The sequence below is a fragment of the Ammospiza caudacuta genome, chromosome 4, assembly GCF_027887145.1.
Source record: "Ammospiza caudacuta isolate bAmmCau1 chromosome 4, bAmmCau1.pri, whole genome shotgun sequence".
NCBI classification, from domain to species: Eukaryota; Metazoa; Chordata; class Aves; order Passeriformes; family Passerellidae; genus Ammospiza; species Ammospiza caudacuta.
In genome coordinates, this window is record NC_080596.1 from 34,532,642 (window position 1) to 34,556,421 (window position 23,780).

General features: G+C 40.3%; 1 protein-coding gene across 2 annotated transcripts in view; it reads right to left on the minus strand.

Moving 5' to 3' along the window:
- The window catches only part of SLC7A11 (solute carrier family 7 member 11), a 58,832-nt gene that overhangs the window by 16,727 nt on the left and 18,325 nt on the right, over positions 1 to 23,780 (minus strand). For both annotated transcript variants that reach the window (XM_058803123.1, XM_058803124.1), the window contains exons 5-6: positions 23,559 to 23,658; positions 20,547 to 20,591 (exon numbers count right to left, since the gene is read on the minus strand). In XM_058803123.1, coding sequence (XP_058659106.1) covers positions 20,547 to 20,591; positions 23,559 to 23,658 — 145 coding nt within the window. The remainder of the gene's footprint in view (positions 1 to 20,546; positions 20,592 to 23,558; positions 23,659 to 23,780) is intronic.

The following is a 23,780-nucleotide window of genomic DNA, read 5'->3' on the forward strand; positions in this document are numbered from 1 at the left end:
GTAATACCAACAAACACATTCAGAAGAATAAAACCCCTGAACAAGCCAGAACTAGTCAGGAAGCACTGTTAATTAAAAAGCCTGCAAATCATAACCCAGCGCCTGGAGCAGCACAAGGGATGCTGTGACTTCTCAGCCCCCAAGCCCCTGTTCCTGGAGGAAACGAGTGCTCAGGCTGCAGCACCTTTTGTCTCCTGGCCAGGAGTAAGCTTTCAGAGGGCTGTGCTATCCCTGCACAGCCCTTCCAAGTGCTGCTTATTACCCCACTGCTTCCAGCGGCAGGTTCCGACAGAAATACAAGGCCAGTTTCGAGATTTCGGGGATAAGCGGTACAGTATGGTTCACTTCTCACTGACACCTCCATTCAGATTCGCGTTGATCCTCAAAACACCTGAAAACACAGGCAGACAGGCAGGAACCATATGCAAAACCACTGAGTGAGAGCTTAAATTGTGTCTTTTCTATCCATCCAGTTTAAGAGATAGTGCCCAATTTGCAACAGAATCCCATTATCAGATTCTCTGCTGTGAACTACAGTCTCCATGCTGGAATAAAAGCTATAATGCCATTAGCAATAAAGACTAATCCTTTCCTTAGAGGAGCACTGTATCAATTTTCTTGGAATATTTTAGATACTCTCCAGACCTCCAAATCTGTCTCTAAATAAGAAAAATCATACCTAGGTTCTAGTCTCCATAAACTGCCTCTACTGATGCAGTTTCCACCTTTTCACTGCTGAATTCTATGAATCACACACAACACAGGGTGCCCACAATACTGATAAGCCATGTTTCTGATGTAAAACAAATTCACAGCTGCCTCACAGCTAGCTGAGACTTTTGGACTACAGAGAGAAAATTCAATAATTTGTTGGAAGGGGAAACTGCTGCCAGGAAAGTCTTCTTGCAACACTCATGTCTTCTCCCAAATCTTTGAAGAAAATCAGTATCAAAGGGAATCTGCGGAAATCTGAATGAGGACAATGTTGACCCTATAATTAAACAGTCTTTTAAAAAGTGGGTGAGAGACAATTAGGATAGTTTCTGTGTAGCTGAATGTTGACTACAATTGAATTGAATTTTCATACCTTTTAAGACTTACCCATCCTTAGCTGCTATTCAAAGCTAAATCTTCCCCTTCTGCCCTATACACAGAGTAACTGTAATGAAGAATCACACTTGAGCAAAGAGTGCATTTACCCTGTGATTCCCAGAAAAAGAGTCACCAAGGAGCCTACCATCACACAGAAGTTCAGGGTTGGGAATACACTAGCCCATACTGTGCCATACAGGGCTGAAATGGTTGCCAAGCCATGCTGTATATTGCTTGGGAGCAAATTTCCTTCCTCTAGAGCCTGTAAAAGGCACCAGAGCTAGGGCATATGGTTCAGTTAATCAGGATAACCACTGGGCTTTGCACTTAACCTTCAGTGCTGCAGAATCATAGATCTGCTGATAACCTGTTCTAGTACATCTCTACTCCTACAGATATTTTTGCAGGGAAAAAAAAAAAAACGAAAGCAGAGCAAGCAAGAGAAAGGAAAAAAAAAAAAAAAACAAAAAAAAACAAAAAAAAAAACAATATAAATGGAAAAAGAGAGAAAGCCAGAGGAAGAACCCAAGGGTGACAAAAACCATGTCAATAAATCAGCTGAGGAGCATTCCTAGAAATGCACAGCACATATTCCAGGTTAATGTCAACTTTTATAACAGCAAACAGCGCACTAAGGGCCATGTCCACTGAGGGCTGTTTTCCCTATGAAATGACAACCACACAGTCAAAGACACCCCTCCAAGCTGAGCTCACAACAGTGAAGCATCTTCCTGCCACATTCTTTGTCACTTAGAGGTCATACCAAAACCTCTTCCTTGCATCCATATCAAAGCCAGGTATTACAAATACTCAACATAGTCAACTGTCCTGGACAAAGCTGCACTAGCAGGACCCAGCCAGGAAACATAAATAAAAAGGTTGAAATAAATAACTTAATTACAGTTACATGAAATTACATCTTTACTGTAGTAAAAAAATTGTGGAAGATAATTTTGCATATAAATTTAGAATGACAATAACAAAGGAGGAAAGAAATCCTAATTCCCTCACATGATTTATGGGCAAGAATTTACTTAGCTTTCATGAGCATGATGCTGTATATTCTATATTTCCTTACTTGAAAATTTACCACCAGAGGAGTTTGAAAAGTTCCCTTGTGCAATAATTTATTCACCATTTGCAATCCGCTAAGCAATTTTTCAAATGAACTCTTTCCTGATTTTGGCACTCTTAAAAAAAAAATCTAATCATCCACTGCACTGCCCATAGCACCAAAACTTGGCAGAAAAAGAGCACATTTAGCACAAGAGTAAATTTATCCAAATAACCTGACACTGAGAAAAAAAAAACCCAAAAACCAAAAAACAAACAAACAAAGAAAAAAAAAACAAATACAGAAAGTGGCAAGAAAAATTTAATATTTCCAGGACTTCAGCGCAAGACTAGAAGACATACAGGCTTGCCTTAGTCAGCACTGTGTTCCAGAGTCCAAACTATGTCTCTCACCATTCCCAGGTGGTCATTCCATGAGCTGTGGCAATCCTAAATCCTGGACAGCAAGCAGAACATTTCAATATAAACTCACTTATCCCTGACATGTTTTTCATGTAAAACACAGCCTATTAGACAGGACTTTACACTGAAGGGATCAAATCATCCTCACCATATCAATAGGTGAAAAAACTACAATCTCATCCATCTGCTAGGAGAAAAGGCAGACGTAAAACTGCATTTTAGGTCACCTCCCAGGACTGAATCGAAGCCAGGAATGGAGAGACAGAAGGGATGGGCATCATGACAGCACCTCTCAGATCCACATATTTCTACATGCTAACCAGTGTCTCAGCAACTGCTGACTTCAGCAGTTATTTTGTTCAGCTATTATTTTGTTTATCGAAGATTCCCATCAGCAAATTATCTCTTCACTGCCTTCCAAAATGTTCCATCCTTGTGTTCCAGATCAGAGGGACTTGCAGTCTGTGGGCTTGCAGCTTAGGCAATATTCAATTATATAACTGCCCTCTGTCATCCTGTGATCTTTTTTTGATTTTTGAGAGGAGGAATGAAAGAAAGGAAAGCCCAGTCATTAAGCTGCACTCTCATTTACACCACCACATGCTCCATGGAAGCTACTGCTGGAGTGAAGTTTTAAAGGGGTCCCCTTATTCATTTCCGTGCTTTGGTTCCATATCTCTTACTTCAGAGACACAGCAGCATGACTCTGGGATAAAAGAGTGAAGAATCAGGCTGCAGTCTGTATTTAAAAGCCTTCTTGCCTTCTATATACCTAGCAAGAGAAGAAAAGAGCTTCTGCTGTGCTAATTACTTATTGTCTTCTCAGTGTTTGGCTTCACTGGTTCAGATTATAATTGCTTACAGTTTGTAAATAGGGTCTTCCATGACCAACTGACTTTAAAGGGTCATACTGTGTATTCAGTGTGCTGCAAAAGGCAGGAAATTTTATTAACTTCTCAGACGTTTTTGGCACTTTTTCCAACAGGTTTTCCTCAAAAACTAATCAGCATAAATACTGCCTTAAGACTTAGGTATTAATTGCGCAGGGTAACACTCTTCCATAAAATATCTCCTTTCAGGCAAACTCTCCCAGCTCAAGTCTCAAGAGGCAAATCTGTCCACAGCCCTTGAGAAACTAAGAATAGTTGTTATGCTCACAAGGGGATTTGCTTTATTTTAATAGATGTTTAAAGTTGGCTGTGATGTCTTTGTGTAAACTTAGGTTGCCAAGCCAGGTATCTGACCACAGTGCTCATTTATGCCAAGCCCCACCCTGTCAAGTAAATACCTTTTATGAAACATCTTTCTTGGAAGAGCAAAATGAACTCTGAAACTTGGACTGCCAGCCAGAGACACTCCTCATGGTCAAGCAGGATCCTGAAGCATTTTGCATGGAATGCATAGCACTATTGGCATTCCCAAAGAAAACTGTGCCAACATATCAGATGTCAAAAGTGACAGCTAAATACACAAAGAACTTTTGAGATTACAGCACTAAATATTAGTCCCTCTGTCTCTGCTTAGTCTTTTCTTCTATAGCAGGCATGTGAGCACTCCCAGGAGCCAGAAATTAAGCATAAGAGGCAGCACACAGAGCTACTATGGGGACTAATTTTTAAAATCTCTGAAAAAGAAGAAATGGAATACAGACTTGAAACATAAAATATCAACCACCCCGTGATTTCTCAGTCAACTCTATTTCTATAAGTACATCAAGTGCCAGTGTTCAACATCTTCATATTGCAAACTTATTGTACTAAGTTTAAAACTGTTTCCAAAAGACGTGTGAATAACCAAATGTGACTTTTATTTTGCACTGTAACTTGACCCCAAGTTCAAGTGCAAAATAAAAGCCACATTTGGTTATTACAAATGGCATTATCACATCCCTCTTGACAATTTGAAAGTCCCAAGGAGCTTGCTTTTCTTTCCTACTGCTACAGTCATACCTGCAGGGAACTAGGCCTACCCTAGGAACTCAAGTGTGCTTATTGTTAAGAGTCAGGGAGGCTTAACCAGAGAACAGCCAGGTGCCTGGAAAAAGCAGGATCTCTAGCAAAGGATCTGCATTTTGCATTTCAGAACCTGAAATGGTGATGAAGATGGCCAGAAGACAATGGTTATTTATCTACTGTACTGCAATTAAAGTGAGGTTTAGTTAAAAGGTTGTCTGCCACTCTCACAAAAGCTTGCCATTTAAAAAGCAGCAGAGTCTAAATTCAGAGGATTCAAATACAAATATACTGTCGCACCTGGGTTTGATGAATGACTTCTATGTTTCTATCTTACATCATCATTTAACATCACCCTCCTTTTATTTCATTTGTGGGGAACATTATTGTCCTCGAGGAAGTTTGTGACCTTTTCCACCAGAGGGACAAAACCTCAGATTTTACCTTTTTTGCCCAGCTCCCTCCCAGCCAAAAGATGAAAGGAGTACCGCTGCTCTCTCAAAGAAAGTTCCAGCATTTTATTTGCTCCTGAGGTCTATTTGTGGAAGTGCTCCCAGCACTGCCAGTGGTGTAGATCATGGTGAGAAGCAGTAGCAAATCATTGTGCTTGCTTGGAGGCAAGGAAGCCATAAAAACAAACCTGACACAGGGCTGTAAAAAATAAACATCTACCTGCACCCAGCTCCTGCATGGAAATGAAGGGGAAAGAGGGCAGAGGCACAACCCAAAGCACTTCCTCCAAGCTGCTTTATTTAGTGGGTCTAGTGGGTCTAACTTCCTCTTAGCTACTCCATATCATCACATATCTCATTGCCAGACTTAAATAAATGCAAAAGGGAAGAAGTGAAGTGATTGTGTATCAAAAGTAGTTCAATTTATTACAGCAGTGTGACGGTGTTCACAGGGGTCTCAGGTTGAGGGAAGAGATGAGGATCTGACTCCATGTTTCAGAAGGCTTGATTTATTATTTTATGATATATATCACATTAAAGCTATGCTAAAAGAATAGAAGAAAGGATTTCATCAGCAGGCTAGCTAAGAATAGAATAGGAAGGAATGATAACAAAGGTTTGTGGCTCGGCTCTCTGTCTGAGCCAGCTGGGCTGTGATTGGCCATTAATTACAAACATCCAACATGGGCCAATCACAGATGCACCTGTTGCATTCCACAGCAGCAGATAATCAATGTTTGCATTTTGTTCCTGAGGCCTCCCAGCTTCTCAGGAGGAAAAATCCTAAGGAAAGGATTTTTCATAAAAGATGTCTGTGACACAGCGGGCTCTCCTGGGAATTTGAAATTATTAATTCCCTGAGCGCCTGATTTATGAACAGTGTCTACTTTCTCCAGACAGGATCACTTTTCTTAGGAAAAATGGACCACTGGCAGCAGTTGGCAGTGGGGGAGTGAGGGATATTTAGAATTATAAACAAGGGAATCTGATCTGGGAAATGTGCTGATCAGGCCACGTAGCTGAGAAACCTAACCCACCATCTCCTGCATAACAATATCATGGCCAGGGAAAGAGATCACAGTGGCTGTGAAAGGAATCCAACTGAAAACAGTGCTGTTTGTCACAGTACCGTCCCCACACTGCCACAAGTACCTCAGGGTTTGCAGGGAGTGGGGCTGGGGTGGAAGCAGAGCCCTGCCTTGATCTGTGAGTATTTCTACAGTCTATGTTTGTCATTTGGGCCAGGGCAAAGGACAGAGAAGCACTTTGAGGAATGCAAGGGAGCTGGCAAGGCTGCTATCATTCCCAAAATGATCTACTCACACTCACAGCCTGGCAACAAGTAGCCTGAATACCAAACTCCTCACTCAGTTCCAGTGGAAGGTACAGGAGGGAATGCTACCCCCTTAACCCCTCTAATAGCTGGACTTTTGGGGAAGCATCACTGGGAGCATATTAATGACTCCTTACAGGAATAAAGGAAGGCAAATGCTTAGATGCAATGAGCACAAAGGGAAGAACATACATCACTGCATGTATGTGCATAAAAGGAGCCAGATTTTTCATACTTGCTAAATTCCTTGACATTTAATTTTGAGCAGGAGAGTTTCCACAATGCCAAGGATCATAAAGGAACAATTTGCTGCTGTAGGTTACCATTGATATTTCAGCATGAATGAAAATTGCACCATTTGGTGATGAAAAGAGCAACTATTTGTAATAAGGAGCGCCATGGAAACTGAAATATCATTTACCAATGTGATATGTAATGGAGTTCATTCATGCTGTATAAACAGATATGTGTGGGTATAAAATACTGTAAAAATTATGTTTCAACCTCCCCAGCCAGGAACAGAGATCTATTCAGATTGTAACTAATTCCTGGCAGCTCAAGATAGCATGAGACCTGTTTATCGTCTGAATGGAACCTTCCTGGACCATCAAGGATCATTTCGTTATCTCCTGCACCTGGGAGATAACATCGGGGCCTTCCTGGTGATTCATTGCAGTGTCCCAAGAATTTCACTAGATTCAGACACCTCCTGATTGCATCTGGGTACTCAGGGACCGATACCAACTTATTACATGTGAAAGCAAACTTCCCCTGTGTACCAAACTTCTGTCTGCAGACCGGGACCCATCTTTGCCTATTTCAACATATGTATGGAAATAGATTTGCATTCGAAGAAGTGAATAGAAAGATGTGGTCACCTGTGCCTCAGGCAAAATGAACTGTATATAAGCTGGATGCTGGAAACACTCAGGGTGAACCTTAGAGGGGACACTGTCACTCTGTAGGTCGAACCTCTGGTTTCACCCAGCGCCAATACCTGGGACCGACGCTGTCTTGATTGTGGTGGTTGCTCGAAATTCTATTTTTTTTGCAATTGACCCAATAAATCGTTGTTAAATTTTTCATAAATTCGGCTATCGATTTGATCATTTATAACAACCAATACAGGGTCTTCTTCCAAAGAAATTCAAAATGAGAAAAAATGGTAAATGCAGGTGTCTTAAAGCATTGGCATTTTGAAAGACACAAAAAGGTGTAAATGAAATTAAAAGGAGATGTCTTAACAATACTGCACTGCCATGAAGGTGGCTATCTGGCAGATAAATTGTTTTCTCTGCAGAAAGCAGGGAAATTGTGGTCTTGCTAAGGACAGCCCAGCAAAGCACCTACAGATGTGGGACAGCCTATACAGCCACTGAAATAACTCTGTAGGAGTTCTGACATATAACAGAAATCCATAAAACTTCATATGTGAGCTTAAATATGCCTTTGCAGCACACAGTAACTGGAAGCACTTGAATGGAGTTCAAATGTGAATATCAACTTTTTCTACTTTATTACCTTCTGTGCTTTGAGTAGGGAAACAGTAAGCTGAAATCCTCTCTCACTAAAACTTCATAATGCTGAAACTACAATCACAGGCATAGGAGAAAAGCTTATCCTTGTCTTTTTTGATGAAGTGATATCATGAATCAAAATATGGACAATTTTCAGAATGGCCAGTAAGGCTGACGTTTCCTTTTTCTGTGTTCAAACTGAGAAATCTTAAACATCACCTTAAACATAATCTTAGTTAATCCTGAAATTCTGCTGCAAATCAAGTTCCTGCAGTTGATAGTGACATGAAATAGCCAGACTTAGTAGCCTATTTCAATTATCTTGGACAGTATAATCAATGAGACTCAGGATTTTAAGGCTGACTCATCTTTGCCATTGCACATTGTTCAGTGTACTCTCTGCAAAATGCCCTACTCTTCCATGCTAAAAGCTTAAAATGAAAGTGATAATGAGGGTTCATACAGAATTTACCACATTATCTCTTATCCTGACCCATAACATCAGCTTAAAAGGACCATGTACTGGCCATCACAAATCCCTACATCCTGGCACTCCACAGCAGCCTGTCCAGCACCAGCCTCCCTGACTTCTGCATTTGAAAGTAAACCTAGATAATCATAGAGAGATTTAGGTTGAAAGGGACCCTTAAACGTTCCCCTACTTCCCTTGAAGAGCACAGACACCTTCCCCTGGATCAGATAGCTCAGAACCCCACCCAACCCTGGCCTTGAATGTTCCCAGGATGGGGCATCCACCACTGCCCCAGGCAACCCATTCCACTGCTTTGCAATTGTAAACCTCTTCTTCCATGTAGCTAATCTAAACCTATTCTCCTTTGGTTTAAAATCATTACCCCTTTTTCTGTACATTGCAACAGATCCTTTATAAAAATTCTGTCTTCATTTTTCTTGCAGGACCCCATTTAAAAACACCAGCTCTGGGAAACAGAGACAAATTTATGTGTCAGTGTAGCAATAGTGCTTGCAAGACATTTTTTCAGTAACCAAAATAAGCACAAAGCAAATGGCAGCTTTTGGGCCTCTGTGTGGGCAAAAATATATTCTTAAAAGCAGAGAAAATATGTAATTCACTGCACTCCAGGGTCATTCCAATAAAGCATCGTGACTCTGTCAACACTTAACACCAAGCTGAGGTGGCTTAAAGCTTGGATCTGTTCATGTCTGGGATAGTCTGCAACTAAGAAAAAGCCTCTGCTCATGACTTTTACAATCACCAAGCAAGAACCTTAAAGCATTGCTGCTTTTTTTTCACATCCATTGAAATATTTCTTCCTTAGACTCACAAGCAGCTTATCCTCTAATGGGAGTTTTGCCCAAGGAAAATGAATTTCATGGTCTTCTACATTCCTTGTGGATAAATCTTTACTTTTATCTGGTTTTGCTTAGCAACTGTTTTTTTTTTTTCTGTAATAAACAGATACGATGAACTAGAAGTGCCTGTCATTCCTTTACAGTGCTAGATCACTGTAAATTTTCTTTCCTTTAAAACACCCCCACATAGAAGTTAAACCTCTTGCCCTATCAGAGTGCTCCTATTCATTATCCATTCTTATTATCTATGGAGTAGGTCTCTAAATTGCTGTCAGATCTTTCCAAATGATGGTATCAAAACTATTCTTGTAAGGGATTTTCCATTCCATCATACTTTAAAAAATTAAATACTGTTACTGTATAGTCCACTTTTTGACAATAAACAAAACATAATGTCAAGGTGAAGATGGAAATAACAGCACTTGTTCAACAGCAAGTGCTACAAGTGAATGAGGATTGACAGAATAAACCACAGCAACACTACTTGTGAAATGCAGATTATTCACTTCACAGCACCCCTGGAGCATTAATAATCTTATATAAATCCTCTTAGTTTACATTTCATGGATATAGGCTGTACTGTAATTTAAATGCTTAAAAACCCTAATGGTCACTTATTTAACAATAGTTGTTCCATAAATAAAATATCACTGTCACTTTGTGTTTAAAATTCCAAGATATTCACAGCCAAATATCAACATGTAAATGATCAGAACCTGCTCCCAGAACATCTGCACACCCATAAGCACTCACATAAAACAGCCATCATGCTGTGAAGGGGTGTGCAGGGGAATAACAATCATAGCATTCACTAGGTAAAGATCAATTCTCCCTGATGGAAATTCTGCTGTAACACAGGAAATTATGTACTCATCTACAGGAAAGATATACAAAGCCAAATTGTCTCATTTTTATATGCTATTACAGATCTTAAACACAAGCCAGCAATCTCACTGCCTATTAAAAATGAACAATCAGATAAGAGAACCCCATTTAATGTCTCATACAAAAAGACTGTGTCAGAGTAAGTCATTGTGCTGGCTGAAGTAAGTGGAACATATTCCTTTTCTTGTGTTTGTAATACCATTGCTATTGGAATTGTGACCATGCCAACTACTCATGGTGACATGGCACATGTTATTAACTCTTTGTGCATTATAAAACTCCAATCTGATGTGCATGACTGCAATAAAGAGCATATGGCCCTTGCCATTTTTGTTGCCCATTGTTTTGTTTGTATTTTGTTTTCCGATTTTGTATCTTATCCCAGTAAAAAATGCTGTCTTGCTTTCTCTGAAAGTCATCTCACCACCTCTGTCAGATGATGCTAGCCAGCACCAGCCTAGTGGTATACTCCAGTAAAAGATTTGCTGTTAATGGCAAGCAAGATGCTGCTACATGTGCTGGTGTAACACCCTGCTTACCTAACACTGCCTTAGCACTCTGCTCTTCCTCATTTTTGAGGCTCAGCATTAAAGAGAAAATGAAATAAAAATTGGCAGAAGAGGGTCATCCCCCTTCTGGCTCCAGGAGAGGATGCACCACATACAGATCACAACATTGCACTATGAATTAAAGTAGCTATTGCTGCCCTATATAAATAACCATGGGTAGTGGGGGTCATTTGCTGTCACAAATACCAGGATAAATGGCTGTGAGACCCCTTTTTCTATACCCAGGCTATAAACCAACACTGACTGTACCCATGAGAAAAGGCTGACCTGTAATTTCATAAGGAATTTCAGGGTTTTGGCTGGGGTTTCCAGCAAGATTTCAGTGCCATTTGAAAAACAGATTTAAATCTCAGACCAAAACATTAGGGCGAGTGCTCTGAGTCACCTCCACAAGAACTAATGCTGTTGGTAAACAACAGAAATAAGAGCTCAAGCATCACACAAAGCCAGGTTCCAGTTTTAAAGTGGGAAGGAGAAAATCTGGGAGAGGTTTACCTACAACACAGAGGAGCACCCACACTAGAAATTCTATAAAACACACTTGCTTTCACAAAGAGTGCAACACCCTTAGGACCCAGGACAGGAGATGTGAGGTGCAGCTTCAGTGACTGCTCTGAATCACCTCAGCTGGACTTGTCACCCTAGTGAATTTACTCATGTTTCTTCTATCTACCCCTAATACACTATTGCCCATCACTTTTACAGTAATTTCAGCCAAGCCTCCTGCTTAGGAACCACCAAAAGAGAATGGAAATGTCTAATGGAACCTTCACTGTGGCAGAGAGAACAGCTGCTCAGCCCTGAGAAACCCATCATCTCTCCAGTAAAATACACTCTGTTCTGCAGCAGAGCATCAGTCTTGCAAGGGATTTTTATTCCCACCATGAATATTTTGCTGAGCAACTCAGGTTCCCCATGAAGAGGAAACTGTCACCCTTCTCTACAGGTACTGCTATGTAACTCAGTGAAACAGAAATAGATGTTAGAACAGTTTTGCATGTGTATCAGCTGGTGAAAATGAAGGAAAATCTGGGGCAATGGAAACTTCAAAGGTTACAATATTTTGTGTTACATTACCGTGCTGGTAAAGCAGATTACGATTTTTCCAGCTACCCAGAGAGACTGTGGATAAACATTTGTTTTACTTCCTGGAGAGCTGATTCATAGTAACCATGATTCATATAAACAAACAGAAGTGATTTTAAAAAAACAAAAAAAGTAAAACCAGCAACAGGAAAGCAAACAAACTTTACACTCAGGAGGTTATCACATTGGCAAACAAAATGAACCACGAGAGCTAGAAAGGAGCAATGTGTTGCGCAGTGGCACAACACCGTGCACCACACACTGAATAGCCACTGTGGGGACAGACAGACAGCCACTGTGGGGACAGACAGGGCCAGCATATGGGCTTGCCACATCCTCACATCTTGGAGACACCAGAGCTCCGTGAAACAGAGGGGCTGCAGGACCCTCTGCAGCGCCCAGGACACGCCTTCTCCACTGCAGAGCAGGAGGCAGGGCAGGAAGCTCCTCCACCCGAGCTCCCTGGACTTTGCTTCCTCAGAAGAGGCGCCACAGGCTTGGCAGAGGAAAGCCTGTTTGAGGGCTTGTATCCTAAGTGGGCACCTCCACGTAGATGTTTTCCCCTTCTGTGTACACTGCAAGCAGAACCTCACCCATACCTTCCGCTGTCACCTATGAACTAACGAAAACAGGCACTTGTAAAAATCAAAAGATTGAAATCATGCAATAGTTTTGGTTGAAAGGGACCTTAAAGACCATCTAGTTTCACCCTCTGCCATGGACAGGGACACTTTCCCCTTGACCAGTCTGCTCAATCATCATCCCTTCAGAAGAGATTAGTCCAGACCCCCTTTCTCCACTGGCCCTGGATAAACAGAAGAGATAAGGACAGGCATCACAGCAGCCCAGGCATTCACATGTCCATTCATCTGGTGGGTTTGCAGGAACCTCTCCCACCCTCCCAGGATCCTGCCCCAATGATGCATTTTTAGAACTATCAAATAGTTCTAACAAATAATCTTCAAAAAGTTTTAGTTGTCTCCGGGATTCTGAAGGAATTTATCCAGTCATTTTCATTTCAAGTTGGTTCTTTTATCTTAAGCCACAGAGTCTACACTGACAGAAACAAACATATCAAAGCAATGGCTTCTGAAGTATTGCCTTAATGTAGATCTGCCTTAGAGGAGGAGGACGATCCCTCGGACAGCACGTGCTCCCACCCTGCTTTACCATATTCCCTCCCAACAGCACACACAGAGCAGAACCACTACTGCCCCTGTGTCCTGGCATATAGCAGTATGGAATTACACTGGGATATAGCAGTATGGAATTACACTCTCTGCCCTTGCAATTCATCTTTTTCCTTCCATCCTCCACCTATGCTTGCTGCATAGATTTGATTTTTCAGGTAGCTGACTACTGTCACAGACATCTTTTATGAAAAATCCTTTCCTTAGGATTTTTCTTCCTGAGAAGCTGGGGGGCCTCAGGAACAAAATGCAAACATTGATTATCTGCTGCTGTAGAATGCAACAGGTGCATCTGGGATTGGCCCATGTTGGTTTCTAATTAATGGCCAATCACAGTCAGCTGGCTCGGACTCTCTGTCGAGCCACAAGCCTTTGTTATCATTCTTTCTTTTTCTATTCTTAGCCAGCCTTCTGATGAAATCCTTTCTTCTATTCTTTAGTACAGCTTTAATGTAATATAAATCACAAAATAATAAATCAAGCCTTCTGAAACATGGAGTCAGATCTTCGTCTCTCCCTCATCCAAAGACCCCTGTGAACACTGTCACAGACTACCTTCCTGATTTCTGACTAATGTCTTGGCAGTGTCCTTATTACATTTTTGAGACATAAAAGAGGTTAGAATCAGATTCTCTATCAGACAATTAGGGGGAAAAGAGCAGAGGTAGCGCTATTAATTTCAACTCACATATCCACAGATAAAACCCAGCGCAGCAATACTGTAGCTAACCATGCATTTATAGCACTCATTTTTATTCTGCCATTTTCCCACTCACTCTTCTCCAAAACCCATGCCAGGTGTGTGCTATAAGTTAACTTTGTATGAGATAATAATTCAGTTTATAAAAATCAAACAAATACATAGAAAAAGACAACTACTGTGTTTGTTTGTTGTGCACAAACCTTTAGGTATGAAAACTGCATTGCCTCATCCTGAATATTTACACAGCCTTCAGCTTGACTTTTATGTGAGTAGGAATATTTTACACAAGGAATATAAATGTTAGAACAGGCAATTATACAAGTGACCTTGCCTTGCTTCATTCAATAGTGAATTATTAGTCGTCTCAACTGCGGTTTTATAAGACATCCTTATTGTCTTAATTAATGATCAAGGAACATCTTTGAAATCTTTACAGACACTATAGATTACATCACTCTCTTTTCTAATTTACTCATATTGACTGGCATATCAGTTTAAAGCCTGCCACAGGTAGCTCTTCACTGCAGTTTCTAAACAGAACATCACTTTTTTTTTCTTTTTTCTTTTTTTTTTCTTTTACGTAAAACAGAAAGATAATAAAGAGGAAGTAGAAGTTAGAAAGACCTGAAGACAGTTGAACCAATTCAAATGCTAAACTGGGGTTTAGAAATCAGCTGCCAATGACAAAGATGCAGCACCCCAGGGTCATCTCTCCTATGGTGTAGAATTTCACCACAGGATTCAACAGTGACATAAGCACCCCAAAAAAAATGGGGTAGGGGGAAAAAAAGCAAATAACTGCACATGGGAAAAGGAAAAATAAATAACAATATCTGATAATATGTATTGAATTATTGAATATGTGCGTCACATACACACCCTGAACACCATAGACTGTAACAGCATCCCTAACTAAATGCCTTAGGAAAACATGCAGCCTCTGGAAAGCAGCAGGCACACACAGTGGCTGCCCCTGCCTGTGTCAGAGGAAAGGAAGAGGAATAGTGCCCGATGAAATCTGCAGCCCTTTTGTTATCCCTGCTGCTGGAGCCTTTGCTCCCTGTGAATTCATGCAGGGAGTCATCTTCCCAGACCCTCTGCTGCCCGCTTCTCCTGCCCCAGTGAATTCAGAGCACTGCTCAGACGCAAGGTGCATCTGTCAAAGACAGGGCTGGGGATTTGCTGTGTTTTCTGCATGCATCTGGGTCCCTCCAGACTCAGGCTGCACAGCACACTGTGGTCTCTATTCCCTCTGTCTTGTGACACAGCGCTGCTGTGAAGTAAGGCCTCATGCACCTGTGGGGCAGGGGACACTCAGGTGAGGCAGGAGGAATTTGCATTCAACAGCCAAGAGTAAGGAAAACAAGAACAGAAGGATTGGATCTGCATCCTCACTTAATTATATATGGTAGCTACTATGTTGAAAGTCTCAAAAATTACAGGGCCAAAGAAATGTCTTCACTACAAGACTACAGGATAACCCACATTATCAAATCCAAAAATCCAGTCCAATGTATTTGAAGTTAACAAAAAAAGAAAGAAACCAATTACTTGGACTTTAGTTTGGGTTACCATCCAATTCCATTCTGAATCTTTCCCCATTTTTACCTCAAGCTGGTAACACAGTTAAAATCACAGTTTTCCTTCTTACTCTGGTTGGAAATATTTTGTGAATTCAGTGACCCCCAACAAATCCTATCACAGACAGAACCCAATTAGGGTTCACAAGCAAGTTGCAACCCTTGAATCATTTGCATCTATCACATGAAACTCAATCATATTTTGTCAGCAGATCCAACAGATTGTCAAGATTAGGGCATTTATGGCACATCTCCTGAGGGGTGGGATGGAGGGTAATCTTAGGTTACAGTGTAAGATGTAACCAAAAGTATGTATTCTATGACCACCTGTTAAAATCAGGTGGGGCAGTGTTCTTTATCTCTTCCATGACTCATGCCTGATAACTCCAGGGGATATCTTCTGTTAATGGGCCATCAAGCTTCACTGAATGACTCTTAAAATTACACCATCCCATTGTGAGAGGCTCCGCCCAGGGGGAGGAGCCAAGCATTCCTAACTGCATATAATCTGAGACTTGGAGCACCACAAACAGCCTTATCTATTGGATTCCCGGAGGACAAGAGCTACATAAACACCACTGGATGGTCAGAGGAAGACCAAACCCTTCTACAGGATCCCTGCTCCAACAGAATCACACCTGGCACTGCAGGAGGGCTGCAGCCACCATTTAATGGGACTGCTGCCAACACCCTGACCCACAGGGTGTCAGGTTGTATCCTCACTCTGTCAGGTTAAGCCATTTTTTTTTTTCATTTATTTTCATTTTCCTATTAAATTGTAGATCTGATGTGGAGTCTCTTACTGATTTGCTTTCAAACTAGTGCAAGAGTGAAGAAGGGAAATGTTGGAGCCAGAACTCAGGAGTGTCCAAGGCGAGGTTGGAGGGGGCCCTGAGAAGCCTGGTCTAAAATCTCCCGAACTAAGAGTGAAGAAAGAATATAAATAAAAGGCAAAGCAACTCAGGATAGTTGAGTCCCGCTCATAAGAGAATTTCCAACTTCCAGCAAGAGCACCATCCTCCAACTAAAAAGAATAAAATAAATTTATGAAAGGAGAAAAGTTTGTTCCCATACTGAGATGTCAGAAATCATGCATCCAAGACTGAAATACTTAGTTTCAGAAATGAGTTATTAGTAATTTCTAAAAGAAACAATAATTAATGAGTTGAAGATGTGAGTCATAGTAAGGAGCCAATAAGATTAGTGAGAAAGCAAAAGTAAAGGAAAGATCATTTTATTAAGAACAGCTGGTGAATCAGCTCCCCTGAGAGCTAGGAATTGTCTATTTGTCCCTCTCAAACACACACAAATACTACTGAATCACATTCTTAATTAAATGTTTTTCATACATTTTACAAATAGCAAAACCCATGCTTGGTTTCCTGAAAGCAGATTTGAGCTAGTAAATTAGTTTGTTTTCTTTATTTGGCAGATTCAGCTTCCCATTAAAGGATTTTCTAGATCTGAAAACACAATTTTATCACTTACAGAGGGCAAAAATAAACTGCAGAAATTGTTGTTGAATTCACCAGGTTCAGACACCTCATCTGAGGTGCCTCCCAGATAACTGGAAGAATTTAAGCAGATTGCAATGCTGTTAGATATAGTCAAATTTAGAAAGTATAAAACTTCTATTAAAGAGACACAGAAATAGCTGGGGGAGGCTAATTAGGATTATGATGAAGAATGAGTATTCAAGTGCAAAAAATCTACCAAGACATAAATAATATATAGAGGAAAAACTGCAAATGCTCACTTAACAGACCTGGTTTTCCCTTTAAGGTAATCTGATGGATTCACATGAGCAAATGGGCTTTACAAAATACTGGAAAGATTAGCATTTGTCTCTTTTCATTATCTTCAGGTCAAACATCACAATGTAATCCTATAACTTCTGCACTGAATATTTGGCATTGTAGCATGACATGAAGAAAATGAATTGGAGTCAAATGTATCTTTTAGGAATAAGCAGAATATAATGATACAAGAAAGATGTCAAGCTCCAAGCAGATAAACCTTTCAAGTGTCTAAGAGTAGTGATATTAATATTCCTCTTCAGAGTAAATCTTGTCATTAAATTATAAAATAACAACCAAAAAATGTAAGAAGCAGAGAGGCAGAAATATCAAAGGTTTGCAACCTCTCAATTAACACTGAAAAGATTTTTTTACTCTTTTGCTTACTGGTAATCTGATCCCTAATCAGTGGTTAGATTGACAATGAGCAACAGTGCAATTCAAGTTTCTGACTGACTTTGGCAGGGGGCTGCATTTTAATGAGAAGTGCCAAAAATCAGACGGCCACAAATAACAGGGGAGCTGGAAGAGTTGTAGCATCTCAGCCACCATTCCCCTCCCATCCATCTGCATCTCTGTAATTCTCAGACAGATTGAAGAACACACCCCTAATATTTTATTTCTCTCACTCAGTCCTCATAGACACAAAGTTGACTCTATAATTAGAATGAACGGGCGGCACACATTAGCTAGACATGACATTCACATTATTTAAAAACAGTATAAAAATAGATTTTTTCAAACATTTTGATAGCCTGATTTTATAAAATGTCTGATGATATCAAGCTCGGGTGGCTTGCTATACAGCTACTGTTTCTTGGTATTTTGGAAAAGAAGGAATAAATGAAGTGAGAAGAACGTGGAAAAATCTAATAGACAAACTGACTGATCTCAGACACCAAGGTCATAGCAAAGCAATTCATTTCTTGGTTTTTCAACAGCACAAGACATGATTTATCAATCTGAGACTACACTTATAAACACTATACATCTCAATAATATGTTCTTTGCACTGTGTAATTTTTTAAACAATGATACATTGCCTGGGCTGGACCAAAGTTATTTTGCAAACAAAAATGAAATATTTGCCAATGAAATGGTTCAATAAGGCAGGGGGGTGGGGGTGAAGGAGAAATGGGAAAAAAAAAAAAAAGAGAAGAGATAGAGAGACAAAAGAAAGGATTATGCCAAATAGCAGCTGTGCTTAACTGCAACTGCAAAGTAATCTATGCTGTAAAATGTTTTCAGAATCCACATCCTTTGAAATTCTATTATTTTTGTCCACTAAATGAAAAATATTCCCTAAGTTCAACAACACCAACAAAAACCTGCACTGCCAAATAAATAAAATTATTTAGTAAAACAAGAGCCATAAATTCACATCTCTCTCAAGTTGCCCACTTGATGGCAGACAGCCTTGAAGTCAGTAAGGAATTTGAGTCTAAGTTTCCCTCCCCTTAGAGTGAAACAATGTTTTCTCTCTCTTCCAACACAAGCCTAATCTTCACAACTTGAAGAATTCAGGCCAATCATCTACTCATAGTGAGGATGGAGCACAATTTTGTTAAAGTGGGATTCACTTTGGCCAGCATCTGACACAACCTGGCTCTGACTTTGACAGGGCTCTGAAAGTGTTCATGTGATGTGAAAACACTTTTGTGTTAATCTTCTCGTCTGGAGGCTGCCAAAATTCTTGATGAACTACAGCACTGATCCTGCAGTGCTCTACCTAGGGAGGGAAGAGGGAAGTGCTCTTCAGGCATGAGCTGCTTTCAGGGTTTTGATTGAAAAAACTCAGCCTGTTTCTTGAGAGTACATAGTGGGTGTGACAGTGTTCACAGGGGTCTGAAGATGAGGGAAGAGATGAGGATCTGACTCCATGTTTTAGAAGGCTTGATTTATTATTTTATGATATATATTACATTAAAACTATACTAAAAGAATAGAAGAAAGGACTTCATCAGAGGGCTGGCTAAGAATCGAAAAAGAAAGAATGATAACAAAGGCTTGTGGCTCGGCTCTCTGTCTGAGCCAGCTGACTGTGACTGGCCATTAATTACAAACATCCAACATGGGCCAATCCCAGATGCACCTGTTGCATTCCACAGCAGCAGATAATCAATGTTTTCATTTTGTTCCTGAGGCCTCCCAGCTTCTCAGGAGGAAAAACCCTAAGGAAAGGATTTTTCATAAAAGATGTCTGCAACAGCTCTCCACTGATACAAATGCCTTAAAAGCACAGAAGCCTTCAGGTTTGAAAAGAACTCTAAGACCACTGAGTCTAACCATGAAACCAGCACTGCCAAGTCCGTCACTAAACCATGTCCCCAAGTGCCACATCTACACATTTTAAATACATCCAGAGTCATGTTTACTAAACCACAGCTCCTAAAATGGCATCTTATCAGAACTGAAGATTACTAGTGAAAAACTCATTTGTACATAGATATCTGTCATAATGATTATTCACAAATATTAATGCAGTATTTTCTACCTGGTCTCAGATTCCGGTCACACAATTCTCACTCTACATATCTAGATCACATCAAAGAGTCTGCTAAAACACAACATGTCCCAAAGTCACTGAAACAATGGAAATCTGCCAGTGTTTCTGCCAGCCCCATGTTTTATCATCCATTTTCTTATAATTTCAGGCCTCTGAAATAGCACCAGATTTGGTTCAGACTTTGAAGAAACTAACAAAACTCTTCTGGATGCTCCCAGTCAATGGCTTGGGGTTTTCTTTCCCTATATGTCTCAGATTCATATTATCTAAGTGCACAGTGCTGAGGGTTCTTTTAAAACAATAAGCAATTTGGTACCCAGCCAGCTATCTTATTTTAAAAATGTAAGAAAATTTAGCCATTAATTTCTTTGTCAAGTAAATAGCTTCTTTTCCTCAAAGAAAGAAAATCGATCTGGAAAGGCACATTTTCTTTAACTTTTAGAAAAAGTTAGTAGCCTTTTATTACTGGCCCATGTACCAAAACACATCTACCCAAATAGATGGGACAAATCAAACTCTCCCTAACAAGACAACTTTCCATGTTTTACAGGCAGGTGATGTGGGAGTATTCAGCTCTGACTGGAAACCGGCTCAAACCCATATCCCCTGTTCAGTTTAATTAGATTGGATGCTTTGTGGCATGTATTCAAGATCCTGCATTTCTGAGACATCTAGAGCAAGTAGAACTAAGTATTTAATTAATATTTATACACAGCAAAACTGACAAATATTGCAGCAGATAAGTTTCTTGGGCAAGATTTCCCTGACAGGGTATCAGTAGCTTCCACTGAAAGGAGCCGCTGATAGTTACTTGTATCCTGAGGGGGAGAACCAGAGCCCTAGAGACAGATCCACTTAATCCTGGAATACACAAAACCAGCCACTCTTTCAGTGCAGATAAAAGCAGAATACATAATAAGGTCACAACAGACCAAAAATAGCAAATTTTCGAGCAGTTGCAATTCAAATAGATACCAAATCTGCTGGAAGGCAAGCAGCTTGACCAGCATACAGAACTTTGAAGATCACTACTTTTACATCATTTCTCAAAAGTCAAGCAAAACATTAAGTACGTACTTTTCAGGGTTTTCCACTTCTTCGGTGACAAAATTGAGGTAAAACCTAGAAAATAGTTATAAAATGTATGATAAGATTTATTCCTATACTTTTATTCTGTATTTCTCTCACTAAGAATCAAGAAGATGATTTTAGTTAAGCACTGCTGTTAATTACAGTAGGCTTTGCAGGCCCATGTTTGGATTAAGGAGAGAGGGATATTTAACCTTCCCTTATCCTCACACTCAGGAAGGGAATTCTCAGAAAAGACAGCAAAGCAGGAGAAGAAAAAGACAGTGACTATGTACAGTCAGTGTGTAATTAATTTTTTTCCCCCCTGAGCATACTACACAGTTAATGGTTTACCCTAATTCCATACATACGCACACACATGCACACTTCAAGCTTTATATTCCATTTGTGCTTGCTGCCTTTTATCCAGTACAGGCTGCACTCTGATCACATTCCAGCAGCATTCAAGGGAGAGCTCTGTATGAGAATTCATAGGAGCTGCTCACCAGGCACAGCCCTGCATGCAAAGCAACCACAAGCCTCAAGGCCACTGAACCCTCTGTTCTACATTTATTAGCACTCAGTCTGTGCCTGCCTGGAACACAGTTGTGCCTGGCTCAGAGACAGGCCCGAAGTCAGATCTTGTCTAATCAAACAGAGCAGTCCGTACAGCACCTATGCTGGTCTTCTGATCTTGTGCAGAAAGACAAATGGCACCTGAGCCAGCACTGCTGCTGTGAATAAACCCCTGGTGACCAAGCTGGCCGGAAGTCTGGGAGATTTGCCCCATCACAAGTCTTGGAGCAGAACTGGGTTAGCAGAACAAGTTAACGTGGCTCTTTAAAAATAGTGATTTTGTGACTGCGCAAGAAATTCTTTGCCACCTTGTGCAAAAACATCAGTACTTGTTTTTAAACTTTCTAGCACATAGAGCACAGAAGTAGATTTAGGTTAGATATATGGAGGAAAGTCTTTCCAGTGAGGGTGCTGGAGCACTGGAACTGGTTGCCCAAGGAAGCTGTGGATGCCCCATCCCTGGAAGCGTTCAAGGTCAGGTTGCATGGGGCTTTTAGCACTCTGGTCTGGTGGGAAGTGTCCCTATCCTTGGCAGGGGGATTGGAACAAAATTATCTTTAAGGTCCCTTTCAACCCAAACCATTCTGTGATAGCCCAGCATCAGTTCTTTTATTGATGCAAAGGCATGTTTCCTCGCATTCTTTTCTCCACTTTTTCAGCCAACATTTTACATACCCCACAGTCTACACTTGCTCTTGGCAGGATGAACCCACACACAGAAGAGATACTGCTTTTCTTTTCTTCAAAGCTGTATCTTTAAAAGTTAACAGCTAAAATTTAACAGTCTTGTGAGCTATGCATAAAATTCTGCCTGCATCCCAGGACACATCACCAACACTTCCAACACTCCTTCATATTCAGCTAATTGCATTGATTTAGCCCCATGAAACTGATAGTGCAAGCATATTGCCACTCCACTTAATGGTCTGCTCCTCGTGATGAGGTGATGAATTTTAGTTGATAACAAAGGAAAATAGACAGCAGGGAAGAACAACTAGCCAAATTAGGTCTTTTTCCTGCTAATTTCTTTTATAAGTAGCAAATAAGGACCTTGAAATAAAAGTCAGAAGGTGTAAAGGGGAAAAAAAAGATAATTTTTATTGCAAGGCTTTGAACCGTTATGTGAAAAATGGGAAAGAAGCAACAGAATAACAGTATTTTTGATTAAGCATTTTGCAGGAAAGAAATTCTGAATAATAATAACGAGCTTTTTAAATTGCTTTCATACAAAAACTTAGGTTAATATTTTAAAAGTGAGAAACCATCACATGCATGGATATGAGAGACAGAGTCAGTTATAGGAGAGAGGGGGGAAAAAAGTAGAGATCTCCACATAATCAATTCCATTTCTTTGAGGCTTCAAAATGCCAGGCTCTTTTCTTACATGTCTATCTCAGATAAAGGCTTTGGACTCTCTTGGGTTTCTTCCCCTGCTGCCATTTAGTATATAAAGTTCTGTTCATACTTCAGTGTGCACATTTATAATGCTCCTGCAACCGGGGAGTTACAGATGGGCAGAGAACTCCAATGCCCGGCCCATTGTCCTTTCATATTAAATAAATAAACCCCTTATCTTGCAAGGTAAAGGACTTGGCTGCCTGTGAGGCTATGGGGAGCAAAGGGAAGGCCTGCAGACAAAGCTATCTCAAAATAAGCCCACTCTGTGCGCTGCAGGCTGCTTCCTTCCCCCCAGGCTGCTGCTGCTAAAGCCCTTTGGCGCTGCACAATGCAGAGCCCCGAGGAGCATGAATAAATTGTAAAGGCAGATTCCAGAAGGGGCAGCACCTTTCAAACCAGCTGCTGTGTACTTTGGAGGGAAAAGAGAGAAAGGACTTGAAAGTTCTAAGCAGGATACCTGAAGGTAGATTCTCATACCTTTGCTCACAGTCAATCGCACCTGACTTTTGTGGAAGCCAGCTGCACTTCTTTTAAGTATGGTCCAGATCTCTCAGACCAAGAAGTTTAAAAATCTAAAGATTTCTATTCTGTTTTGTGGCCCATACCAATCTCATTGTTTCTTACTTGTCAAATACTGCTCTTAGAAAGCAAGGCTAAGGGCCATTTTGCAACAGAATCATAGATTTGTTTTTTATAAAATTACTGATTTCTTCAAAAAATTTAAAGCTTCATTTGTACTTTTATCCTTTTATTAAAATATTTAATGAAAAAATGAAGAATATTCCTTTCTTGTGGTGTGATTATTGTGGTGGTCAGTGCATGTTTATATATTATACACTGAAAAAGAAAAATCTTTCCCTTCCAGAGCTGCTTGCACAATCACCACTGAGCATATGGAAAAGTGATGACAACTACCCTAGCTGTATGATGTAGCTTGGCAAAAGATGTAGAATGTGTGACTCATTGCTTCATATAAATAAATAGCTTTGTTAAAGCACATTAGTGGGGTTTTTTCAGGACAAACACAAATAAGTTTCATCCACTTACCAGCCTGAATAGGCATACATTCCTGAATAGAAAGCAAGTGGTAATCCCATAACACTGGCATCATTCCCTGCAAAGGCATTTTTAAAGTGCTGTGTTTCTCCTGCAAAATCAACAACAAAAATGTTGAAAAATGAGCTCTTTGGTCATAACTAGTCAAAAAAAAAAATATATTATATAACACATCATGGAACATTTATTTAACATCATTTAATCACCCAACAG